Source organism: Alosa alosa, chromosome 16, assembly GCF_017589495.1.
Source record: "Alosa alosa isolate M-15738 ecotype Scorff River chromosome 16, AALO_Geno_1.1, whole genome shotgun sequence".
Lineage (NCBI taxonomy): Eukaryota > Metazoa > Chordata > Actinopteri > Clupeiformes > Clupeidae > Alosa > Alosa alosa.
This window is the reverse complement of record NC_063204.1, coordinates 22551154-22563888: the sequence shown is the minus strand read 5'-3', so window position 1 is coordinate 22563888 and position 12735 is coordinate 22551154. Positions and strand designations below refer to the sequence as shown.

At 42.2% G+C, this 12735-nt stretch overlaps 2 protein-coding genes across 2 annotated transcripts in view; one reads left to right on the top strand and one right to left on the bottom strand.

Annotated features, from left to right (window-relative positions):
- The first annotated feature begins 585 nt into the window (after window positions 1-585).
- Window positions 586-7756, top strand: pks1 (polyketide synthase 1). Its single transcript, XM_048265879.1, has 6 exons — window positions 586-643; window positions 892-1045; window positions 1391-1551; window positions 1649-1852; window positions 1975-2156; window positions 2261-7756. The coding sequence occupies exons 1-6, from the start codon at window positions 586-588 to the stop codon at window positions 7754-7756; spliced, it is 6255 nt and encodes a 2084-aa protein (XP_048121836.1).
- A 1001-nt stretch (window positions 7757-8757) lies between these two features.
- Window positions 8758-12735, bottom strand: part of LOC125309596 (patched domain-containing protein 3-like) — a 10241-nt gene continuing 6263 nt past the window's right edge. Inside the window, 3 exon segments of the mRNA XM_048266627.1 lie at window positions 8758-9885; window positions 9888-9946; window positions 9949-11661. Coding sequence (XP_048122584.1) covers window positions 9703-9885; window positions 9888-9946; window positions 9949-11661 — 1955 coding nt within the window. The 3' untranslated portion in view covers window positions 8758-9702.

Here is a 12735-nt window from a genome sequence, read left to right as displayed (position 1 = left end):
CGTGGGGTAGAAGTGGCTATTTAAACAGCCCTCTGCTGAGTCCTTTAGAGGAATATTAAGTGCCCCTTTTTGGTGAGCCAACAAGTTTAGAGTTTATCCCTGAACTACTCATTACAATAGCTGATGGGTTAATAAAACCAAATACTGAAATGGTAAAGTAATTGTTAGATGGCATTTAAGATGATGTGTTGCATCAAAGGGACAAAGGTAGCCATTCATTGCTCTCTGGTAGTGGCATCTCAGTGAATATCACCAGTGTTGACCAGTAATTGAAGGTTTTTGTTCCAGTAAAGTTAATTGAAGGGCATAGGTTTTTTTGAGAACCTTTCAGTCCTCAAATGACACAAGATCAGCTCAGTCATGGTAAGCTTTATAAGGAGAGAGACTAGCCATACCACACTGATTTCAGGAAGTTCTGGCTTGCTATTGTGTTGTGCTGTTAAAAAGGAGAATTCATGTATAGGTCTTAACATGTAATGTTATTGCTGGATTTGATGGGGGGAAAAAACCCTCTAAGGTAAGAATGGTGGGTAGAAAGAAAGGCAGACGTGTGGTTTGTGAGAAGTGCATTTGTTAGTGGAGTTCATGAACATCATGGATGAGGACATTGCAGTGGTTGGGATTGGATGCAATTTCCCAGGAGGTAAGAATAACACATTGTGCAGCCAAAAGTGGTCAGCACATGGTGCCCTTTTTTCTACATAGTTGAACACATTTTCCAGAGCAAACTCTGGAAAGGTCTGTACAGGTCTTACACGAATTTGATTACATAATGCCACTGTTGGTACAACCTGCATACAGATGTTACCAATTTACAGTGAATGTTACTTTTTGAATTTTATTTTGGGTGTCTGTTTTTGATTCATCATCTGTAAATGTAAAATTCTTCAGGTGAGGGTCTTGACAACTTCTGGCGGGTTCTAGTCGAGGGAAAGAACTGTTCTGTGGAGATTCCAGGTGAGCGATTTAACTGCTCGTCCTGGTATGATCCTGACGTCAGCAGACCTGGAAAGACACAGACTACCAAGGCTGCTCTTATAGATGGGTATGTTACAGCTTTACAAGGTGATAGATGTGTTTTAATATGGGCGATCGTAGGGGAATTTTCCTAATTACTTTACCAGTTTCAATATTTTATTGTAGTGAATCTTGTGAATGCTTGCCCATGCTATGTTGACATTGGTTTCAAGGTAAACTTTTTAAAAAATGGCAAACATTTGGTAAATGCTAGACATTCACCTACATTTATTATATATATTAAACACTACTCATTAATGTATTTGTAGGGTACAAAAATTGCATTTTTATTAATGAAAACTCAAAGCTCCTCCTGTGAGTTGTTTATACAATGCAGTGATTGATGTTAGTGATTTGTGTTATATTTTGTCAGATTTAATGAGTTGGACCACAAGTTCTTTGGCATCACGGAGGCAGAAGCAGACTTTATGGACCCCCAGCAAAAGCTGCTATTACAGTGCTCCTACAGAGCCCTAGAGGATGCTGGGATACCCATGGAGAAGATCAGCGGGAGCAGGACAGGAGTTTACATAGGTAATGATGAGAATGTTAGTAATTGATGACTCTTCGGTATTTTGGACATTCACTGTACTGTAGATCATAGTATATGTCCTGTATGTTTTTGTCTCAGGCCTCATGAACAGGGACTTTGAGACTCTCCTTAACAATAGCCCGAGCACAATAACCCACTATAATGGCACTGGGACATCTATGAGTGTGGCTGCCAACAGGATCTCCTACACCTTTAATCTTACTGGGCCTTCATTTGCTATTGATAGCGCTTGTTCCTCATCTTTAGTAGCCCTTCACTCTGCCTGCCAGGCCATCAGACAAGGTATAAGAATGCACACACCATTAAGCTACTTTTTTGTTGTTGATGAGACATATAAAGTTTTACTGTTCTGTTTTGTTGAAATAGTTTTCCGCAGTTTTATTTAGTTTTTTTTTTATTGTCAGGTGATTGTGAGATGGCTCTTTGTGGAGGTGTGAGCTGCATTCTTGAACCAAGAGTCTTTGTGGCTCTTAGCAAAGCCAAGATGATCTCACCTGATGGCACCAGCAAACCTTTCTCCAGCAGAGCAGATGGCTATGGCAGAGGGGAAGGCTGTGGAGTTGTCCTGCTGAAACCTTTGAAGAAGGTATATCTTCATTGTACCTAACAGAATGTGGTTTTAAAATGTAAATATTTTGTACTTAAGCAGTTATTTTCCAAACACCATTGTCAATGCTGTTTTATGCATAGGCTCTTGAAAGCCACCATCATATATGGGGCATAATCAGCAAAACATCAGTAAACCAAGATGGCCGCACCGTCACCCCAATCACCAAGCCGTCGATGGTTCAGCAGAAGGAGCTTCTCAGCAGAATCTACTCTACAGAGAGAGACCTGACCAGTGTCCAGTACATAGAGGCTCATGGGACTGGAACCCCAGTAGGAGACCCCATAGAGGCAGAGAGCATCTCTAATGTCATCGCCCAAGCTAGGCCTCAAGGATCAGAGACAATCGTTGGCTCTGTGAAAGGTAACATAGGGCACACTGAATCAGCCGCTGGTGTAGCAGGACTCATCAAGGTTCTTCTAATGATGAAACACCAAACCATTGTCCCCTCATTGTTTTACTCAGAGCAAAGTTCAAGCATTGATGCAAAAGCTTTAAATATAAAGATTCCTACCAAAGCAGAGAAATGGCAGCAGACAAATCCTGATGGTAGAGTGGCTGGCATCAATAACTTTGGCTTTGGGGGCACCAATGCTCACGCTGTCATAAGGGAACACATAGACACACCTAATTCAGTTCCTGTCAGGTCTGAGAAAAGGAAATTGTTCATACTTTCAGCAATGACAGAGAAGTCCCTCAAGATGTGTATTTCCGACACTCACCGAAGGCTATGCACAGATGAACCAGTAGATCTCCAATCTATAGCTTACACATCAGCATGTAGGAGAAGCCACTTAAAGCAAAAATACAGGAAAGCATTTCTGTCATCTTCGGTGGCAGAATTACAAAATCAGCTAAAGATGGCTCTTGACAAAAAGATCTCCCCATCCAAGCCAGGCTTGAAGTTGGTGTTTGTGTTCTGTGGCAATGGAGTCACTTATAGAGGTATGTGTAAACAGCTGCTCAAAGAAGAGCCTGTATTTAGAGCGAAAGTAAGGGAAGTGGAAAACCTCTTCCAGAATCATAGGAGCATGTGCATTTCCCAGAAGATAGTGAGTGATTATGACAATGATGACAATTCCAAACCAGAGGTCGTTCAGCCCTTGCTGTTCACCATTCAGGTGGCACTTGCAAACCTTCTGAAACATTGGGGCCTCAGACCAGATGCTGTTCTGGGGCATTCTATTGGAGAAGTTGCTGCTGCACACTGTTCTGGGCTGTTATCTCTCGCAGACGCAGTTAAGGTGATCTACCACCGAAGTACTCTGCAGGGAATTGTCACTGGGGGGAAAATGCTTGTGGTTGGAAATGTAGCTGTTGCAGAAATTTTAGAAATTCTATCTTTTTACACAGGGAAGGTTTGTCTGGCAGCTTTAAACAGTCCTGTGTCATGTGTATTATCAGGTCATGAAGATGCCATAGACAGTCTGCACCAAAAGCTGAAAACTTTAGTTATGACCAAAAACCTTTTTCTCCATGTTTTGGATGTTCCCGCAGCTTATCACAGTCATATGATGGATCCTATTTTAAGTCAGATCAAAGAAAGAATAGGAATCCTACAGGCAAATGAAAAGGAGTGTGAACTTTACTCAACAGTGACAGGGAAGCCAATGTCTGCAGGGGACTTCATCACAGGTGAATACTGGGCACAGAACATCCGTGAGCCAGTTGCATTTCAAAAGGCAATAAATTCAGCGGCCAAAGACAAAACTAATGTGGTCTTCATAGAGATAAGCCCAAGAAAGGCTTTGCAGAGAAACATTATGGAGGTGCTAGGGAATGATATCACTGTTATGTCTTCAGTGCAGCCAGACAGAGAGCACGAGACCCTTGTTAGTACTATGGCTAGACTTTTTGAGCTGGGGTTCCAAATTGACTGGGACAATGTATACAGAGGTCTTGAGAGCCAGCCAATGTCCCTTCCTAGGTACCAGTTTGACTGCCTTAAAAAAGAGGTTTACTTTGAGACTGTGAGACATGGGCATGCCATTTTACCATATCCTGTGCATCCCTTACTATCACAGATGAAGGATAACAACAAACAGTATGCGTGTAACCTCTCATCTGATGTTGTACCCTACTTTTGGGAACATAAAAACAATGGAGTGGTGATTGCCCCTGGTTCTCTTTATGTGGAACTAGCTTCTGAAGCTGCTATGCAGTTCATCAAGCCAAAGAAACCTCTGTGTTCACTAAAGCTTAGTGTCACTTTCCAGAGCTTGTTTGTGCTCTGCAAGGACCCCAATCAATTGAGGGTACTTCTTGAGCCATCTGAAGGCAAGACCACATTTGAAATATGGTCTTCATCCACTATGCATGCATCTGGCACCATTATCTATGGAAAAGGTCCAGCAGTTATAGAGGAGGAAGTCATCAACTGTGATATTGTCTCAAAAAGGTGCCCAATAATTATTACCAAAGAGGAGGTTTACTCACATCTCTCATTGGCTGGATTTGAATATGGGCCTACATTCAGACAACTGGGTGAGGTTTGCTATGGAAGAGAATTCAGGGAAGCCCTGACAAGCATCACTGTTCCAGATGAATTGCTGAGCCAACTGTACGAGTACAGGCTGCATCCGGTGGTGCTGGACTGGTTCTTACAGATGACATCTGTGGTGGTTCAAGATGGAACTTGTGTAAGACCTTGTTTCCCCTCAGCTATCAAAAGTGTGGTGATCTCCAGACCATTGCAGAGGGTGATGACCATGTATCTGAGGGTGACTCGAGAGACAAATGAATTTTACGAAGTGTGTGGCTGCTTTATAGATCTATCGGGTCGTGTGCTGGTTGAACTAAAATGTTTGAGAATCACATTTGTGCAAGGAAGCCCTCAGGTTGTTGAATTCTTTCATAATGAGTATCGAGCCTTAACAGATGGCATGAACACTGTCAACAGACCTAAAGCTTTAGTATTTGAGGACACACTAGGAGTGGCCAAAGCTCTGAAGCCTTATTTAAACCCACAATCTACTTTTGTTTCCCTCTCCAAATCAGCCTCTTCAGTGCCTGCTTGGCTCACCCAGTGCCTTGAGACTAAAGCTGGTGTGGAATTTACAGAGGTGCTGTTCATGTGGGGCATTCAAAACCTGAGCCAAATGAAAATTGAGACTATTTTGGACAGTTTAGTCAAATGTTGTGAACTCTACCGACAAATTGTGCTTGCTTTGAGGAAGTATAGTACCTCATATGTCATACGTGTGATCACCTACAGATCATCTGGTCTTATTGTTGATCATGTCAGCCCTGGCTTTGTTTTATCAGGTATGACAAGAGCCCTAGCAGCAGAGATGTCGGGCTTCTCTTTTCAATTAATTGACCTTGCGTCTGTGTCAAATGAAGACATACAGGAGTTAGCCCACATCATTAGCTGCTCTCAGAGCAACCAGTACCCCGAGATCTTGATAAGCAAAGGTCATACTCATTTAGCTACGATAACAAGAAGTCCATATCATGATTCTAGACATTCAGAGACATGTATCCATTCTTTGACATCTCAAAGATTTACTCTTCAGACTACAGATCCCTACATGATGGCCAAACTGTCAGCTGTTACAGTTAGTTTTGATAAAACCCCAATTCTGGATAAAACTGTGGAAGTTAAGCTTGATAAAATATGTGTCCATTCATCTGACTTCTTTCCAGTTAGTGTATCTGACTTTCAGTTTGGCCAGACACTATACTGGTCCAAACACTCCACTCAGAACCACAAGCTCCTGGCTCTTGACTTCAGTGGCACTGTCACAGATGTGGGGAAAGGTGTGAGCAAACTGAAGGTGGGTGATCACATTGCATCCTGTTACCCTGTTGTTGCCTCCTCTAAGGTTATACTTCCTGAGGTGGTATGCTACAACACTGCAAAGCTCCCATTTCTAAGAGATGTCCCATGTGTCTCATACCTCGTACTCGCAAGGGAAATCTTTGACCACATATTACCCAAAGACACAAAGAAATTGCCTGTGACAATTCTTTCCTGTGTTCCCAAAACTTTGGCCAAGTTGCTGGTTGAGATAGGAAAGACTAAAGGATGGAGTTTGAATATTCAGACTCATATTAATGACCAAAATGCTGACTATGCTGTCATTCTGCTGTTGCCTCCTTATGACCATTCTATGTTGGTGAGTGCAAGCGGAATATCTTCAGTGAAGCACATTGTAGTTGTCTGTAAAGAGGAACTGACTTCCCACTCACACCTCATTCAACAAAAGAATCAAAATGTGTCTGTCCATGTTCTGAAAACGTCCAGTGTTCTCCAGAAAGCCAACCTTCAAAGACAGGGTGAACATCTGGATCACTGGCTACATGGGGTGACTTGTGGTAAGATTTGTATGCCCATACAAGAGCATACAGTTCAGAGAGAAGTCTTTTCTGAGATGATAACATCCAGCACACAAAATCACTCGTATTTTAATGTGGAGAACATCTCTTTGATTGTGTGCACCAAGACTGGTTCTCTTCACACAGAAACAAATGTCCCCTTGCTCCCACAAGCCAAGGAACTCTTCCAGAAGAACAGTGTGTACATTGTATCTGGGGGCTTATCTGGATTGGGGCTGGAGACCCTGAAGTTCATTGCTCACAGAGGTGGAGGCTACATTGTTTCCCTCTCCAGGAGTCTGCCCTCAGCAGAGATTCAACACAAAGTTAGTGCACTCCAAAGGCAGTATGGTGCGTTGGTGATGACTCTGAAGTGTGATGTCTCATCCGTCACAGATGTAGTGAGAGCCTTCACAGCCATTGGCCAGAGGTTTCCCTCTTGTCCAATCAGAGGCGTGTTCCACAGTGCAGCTGTACTGCATGATGGGCTGATCGAGACCCTTGATAGCTCACACTTCAGAAAAGTGCTGAGACCAAAAGTGAGTGGAGCTTTAAACCTGCACTATGCAACATTACACAGCAAACTAGATTACTTTGTTTGCTATTCCTCCATCTCCTCTTTCTTGGGAAATGCCTCTCAAACAAATTATGCTGCCGCCAATTCTTTTCTGGATACCTTTTGTCATTATCGCCACAACCTTGGACTTGTTGGGCAGTCCATCAACTGGGGACCTCTTAATTTGGGCCTGCTGCTGAACAAAGTCAATTTTCAAAGGTTCTTAGAGGCGAAAGGATTGACGGTCATGGAGATCTCTGAGGTACACCAGTCCTTGGAGAGATGCTTGTTGACAAACAACACGCAACAGGTTGTTTGCAAGTTTAATTTCAGAAACCTACAAAACCATGTCCTTTCTCAAAACGCATCTCTCAGGGTACGACTGTCACCACTGGTACAACAGGAGCTCAAGGGGGAGGGGACAGAGCCAATGGTACAATCTGTGAACTCTGTGGAGGATTATGTGAAACGGTTGCTTTGTGACCTGAGTAATGCTGACATTGACGAGTTGAGGGAGAGCAGCACACTTACTTCTTTAGGCATTGATTCAATGTCTGCCATGACTATGCAGAACTGCATATTTCAAGACTGTGGTGTAAATGTGCCATTGGTAAAGATACTGGATCCAAATAGCACTATGTCCAGCCTAGTTCTAATCCTGAAACAGAGTAATGATGTAGATATTGAAATCCAATCTGTAGGGTGAATTTGTATGTATTTCATTCTAATGGGATCGCCCTAATGAGAGGATATGTAGAAATAGCTCTAATGAAGAACACATCTCTTTTCCATTCAATTCTGTAAATGCTTGTAACCTTTTTTCAAATAAATCATCATTAATTATTAATTGTTTATTGTACACTATGCATGAGAATGGAAATAGCTGTATTGGATAACTAAATTTTATTCTTGCTTTCAGTAATATTTTGATGCACATCATTATTTTTATGAGTAGCACTAAACCGCTTATGTGTATAAAATTATTGGTTGCTCAACTATTACCAAAGGTGAACAGATTATGTAACCTGCGGTGTGCTTTTTTTGTGCCAGCTGTGTGAAACAATGTGAAATCCTAAATGCATCCAAATGTGTTTAATCAAATACAACTTGGTACACTGGGTTGCAGGGTCTTTTGGATATAAAGCAGGGATGGAGATCACAGAGGGTAGATTTCTGAGGATACTAGAGGGTCAAATTATCATACATTTACCCCTAAAATCCAGCCAAGCACAAAGGCCCTGATGTAGACTGTTATGAGTCGAAAACATGTAGGCGTATGCATTAGAATAAAGGATTTTTAACTTGATCAGTGTGCCTCAGATTCCTTGACTGCCTCATACATAGCTTACGTACAGGACAGTCACATTTTGCCTTTTGGTGTCCGCGCTCAAAGAACACCTGATCTTTTTAAATACTTTGACCCAACGCAGCACTCGCCCTCTCCTCTCTTCCAGCCAAGCACCAAATTCCGTCTGAGATACTTAGGGAACTATGCAAGGCACGTACAACTACAGACCTGAGGAAGCACAGTTAACCAGTCTAACAGTGACAACGTTTGACAATGTTTGACCTCACATTGTTATACTTGCAGAGATGCATATTATTCAAAAGACATGGTGGTTAAAAATCGTACTTTAACGTACATTTTCTGATGAACAATATTAATTTTAATCAGGAACACAGGAAATAATTTATGACATTGTTGAGACACTGATAGACAAACAATATGGACACAAATGCATGATATGAGTAGAGGACATGCATAACTCCCTCTGCTGATGTATGCCTGGACATCAATTCATGCTAATCCACTGCATAATCTACTGCAAAGTAGTAGAAATAATGAGCTTTGATCAAAGATTTCCATTCACACTGTAGACTGAATGAAAGCAAAGGGGAAAAGAAGAACATGTCAGACTCAGTTATCTATGAGCCTTAATACAAAGAAGACTGACTTGGTGGTTTCCTATGTCCATTTCGTTTTCATAACTTTAAATATATTCTGGCCTTTCCAAGTAAATGTCAGTTCTCAACATATGATCAGATTTTTTACAAAATGAAAAACGTCAGTAATATAAACAATAATAATAGTCTTTTTGAAATATAATTAATGTTTAAGTTATGTGCAACATCTAAATGAAAAAGAGACTTGAAAAATAACATTACCGTTTTTACACACATGTACAATTTCACAGTTGACCCCTCTTTCAAAAGATCACATGCAGTCAGAAAAAAACCCTAGGATTTTTTTTTCCAAAAACAAATAAAAATAAGAAATGGGAAAACTAGCCTAGATGCCAGGCTTCTTAAATGCTCGGACCAGCTCTTTTGTCCCAAACAAGCATTCACAAAGGACCTGGCAGGAACACTCAAAAGCCTAGCTAAGGGGAAGCCTCAAGACCTACAATGGTTATTTACAGACCAACCAAAACCTTTAAAACAGATGAATTGCTGCCACCACAAAAAAAATTACACTATACTGAGTTCAGGTTTACGTGCCATCAGTAATATGCCCAGTTGTTATATAATGTTTCAAAACCAAACCACTGTGTACCCTGAACAAATGTGGTCTGTATTTTCAAACTCATGCTTTCACACCATTAAGTAACTTGCGTAAACATTTGCATACATGTAACAAAGTACGAGGAGAATTCATTCATGGCTAACCGCATCAGAGCAATTGGGAGACACTGCTACACTACCATCAGATAGGTTATTTCCCTTAATGCTATTCTGATCCTCCTGAGATGCCTGGTTTTGGTGACAGCTATCTGTGACCAAAGCATTGTTGCTTGGTGTGTGCATGTGGACCTCATAGGTCTCACAGTCCACCGCGGGAACATTGGGATGGTGCTTGCCAGGCACACCTGGTCAATTGCAGTGTGCTGGTTGTTGCTGCCACACTCCAGATAGCAGAACATGGCTGCGACTGACATACCTGGTTATTGCTGTCCGGCAAGAACGAGTGATTGACGTAGATTTGCTTGTCTTTGTTCTCGTCCTCTCTCCCATTTTTCTGCTTGCTCTTGGCTTGGCAGTTGCCCATGGCCTGGCCCTCCTCATTCTGATTACGGATTTTGGCAGGGGTTCCACTGCACATGTCAAAGAAGGTGAGGAACACCGGAATGAACATGATGCCGTGAAAGAGACCGAAGAAGATCACCAGGAACATGATCTTGAAAAAAGTCCTGAAAATGTAGTTCTTGGAGGCCGAGAGCACAACAACCCCTAGTATAGTGGACAATGCGCCTTGTAGTATAGGATAACCAAGATGGTAGAGTGCTTCGACAGCTTTTTCATTTGCACTTGGCTTTTTGCTAGACACAAACGCATATGAGATGTGTGCTGAGAAATCCACAGAGAAGCCAATGCACACCACAAGGATGATCATGGAGATGGCATCTAAATTCACATCCCAGAGGGCCATGAACCCTGTGACCCCTAAGATGACAGAGGCTATGGAAAATGTCACCCAGAGAGAGCACAATGGGTTCGGAATCAAGAGGAGAGAAATCACCAGCATCACTGCTGTGGTGATTGCAACATTCTGGATAGTGTTAGTGACAATAACAGCATATTGGTCGTGGTAAATAAATGCAGGGTGATAAACCAGTAAAGGAACTGGACACCTCTGGGCAGTATCTCGCAATTTGTTCAGCATATTCATTTCATCAAGGGCCGTGGATATGTTTACAGTCTGGATGAAGAAACGTGAGGCATGTATGGAATTGTTAGTGAAATTAACATCCTGCTTGAAATCTGAGTAGAATCTCAAAAACAAGCTAAGGTTATTCTTGAAAATGGGTTCAGCGCTCAAATTCAGGTTGGTGTGTTGTCCATAGTATTTGTATGATTTCAGCCATGAGCTGAATATGTCCTTTTCAATAAAAGAAAGGTTTTTAAAGTCTTCAACACATGACTCAAGAGCCGACCTATTTTTCTCATCCCAGTAAGGAAATTCCCCACGTATGATGACCATAATATTTGGACCATATTCGGAAAAGTATGCCTTTTCATCGTTGTAATATTGTACTACATAGGAGTCATCAGCTGCAAGGTTGCGCAGGTCTATTCCCTCCTGGATCTGAAAGCACCCATACAGGCTGACAGACAGATATATGGAATAGAGTAGAATAACCAGAGTCTTAATCCCAGATTTGGTCAGGAAGGGTGCATAATACTTTTTGAAAAAGTGGTTCATGGGCTGTACCTCCTCTTTGCCCGTGTGGGGGTCGTAAGCCCCTCCCACACAGCATAGGTTGTACCATTTCGACTGTCCCACTGGGCCCTCCTCCGGCACCTCCTTACAGGTCAGCCAGTGCTTGTTGCTGTTCTCCCGGCGTCCATTTAACACCAGGAAGGCCCCGAAAAATGTGATGCTATAGATGTAGCAGAAGAGGATGGCGGCGCTGGTGTACAGGCAGAAAGACTGGACGGAGCGGAATGGGGTCATCAGGCCGATGTAAAAGGCCAGGACATCGGTCAGAGTGGTGATGGTGATGGAGATGGCTGCCTCTTTGTAGGTGTTTGCTAAACGGTTTTCCACTTTGTCATGGACGTCGGTCTGCTGCCAGCAAGACAAGAGGATGAACATGTCATCGACTCCAATCCCTTAGAGAAACAAAATTGTTAAAAAAAATAATACGTTTCAGTGGTTATAACTGTATCACTGCATCCTCTACCCAGTGTTTCTCAACCTTTTTTCAGTCGCGGCACCCTTTACGTGAAAGATAAATCTCGAGGCACCCCAAACTTTAAAAAATTGTTTTATGTAGATCATCATTAGAATACACATTACACACACTGTCTCTGAAGACCAACAAATGCATAATGCATGTAGAATACAACAACTCATGCACGCACGCACACACACACAGGAGTGTGACTCTCTCACACACAGGAGTGAGAGATTTAGGCCTGGGACGATGCACAGACACACACGTAGCTCCTGGTCCACAGCTCTTATACAGTATAGAACATCTATTCCATGTACATGCAGGCCAGTTATTCCTTTCATAATCGCGGGGCAACGTAACGATGCGTTCTGAAGTCATGTTTTTTTCCCCTCCCACGCCGTTGTGCACCAAGGGAGGGGTGGCGCTTTTCTCCCTTGAGATACTTTCTCCTCCGATAATAAATTTGTACTCGTAACGAAAGGCAATTCAAATGTAGCCTACTTGAGTGAGAAATACAGTTTTGAAAAAGGAATATGAAAAGTTGCTGTTCATCGAAAAAAAAATTTTTTTACTCATATGCGTTAGGCTACTTGTAACGCATTATACCCACCCCTGGAAGATGAATCCGAACATGAGGTAGGCCTAATTGTCATTTTAGTCTTTCTAGTCTTGCTGGAGGTCTCTACCTCCTTCACTGAATGACCACACGATGAAGAGGATTATGTTGAGGGCTCAGATTCAGATGGATCAGACTCTGGAGCATTTCTTTTCAAAAACCTTGTCCATGTTGCTGCTAATTAACTATTAAATGTCGAGCGCTGTAAATATTTGTAGACTTCATACAGGCTACGTTCCAAACACTGATTGCAGCTTCGGTGTTAGAATAATCTGGGGCCGGTTCCCCAAAACGTTCTTATCGCTAAGTAGTTCTTGACCTATTCCTTTACCTCTCTCGTAACGTTATGGCACGATTCCGACACGTTAAATGCGCTAGTATATATCTTCTGTA

Excerpts from the sequence above, each read along its gene's own strand:
- pks1 (XM_048265879.1), top strand. The coding sequence starts at position 586 with ATGAACATCATGGATGAGGACATTGCAGTGGTTGGGATTGGATGCAAT. Across the intron at positions 1,552-1,648 it reads CAGGACAGGAGTTTACATAG|GCCTCATGAACAGGGACTTT; the intron begins GTAATGATGAGA and ends TTTTTGTCTCAG. Across the intron at positions 2,157-2,260 it reads TGCTGAAACCTTTGAAGAAG|GCTCTTGAAAGCCACCATCA; the intron begins GTATATCTTCAT and ends TTTTATGCATAG.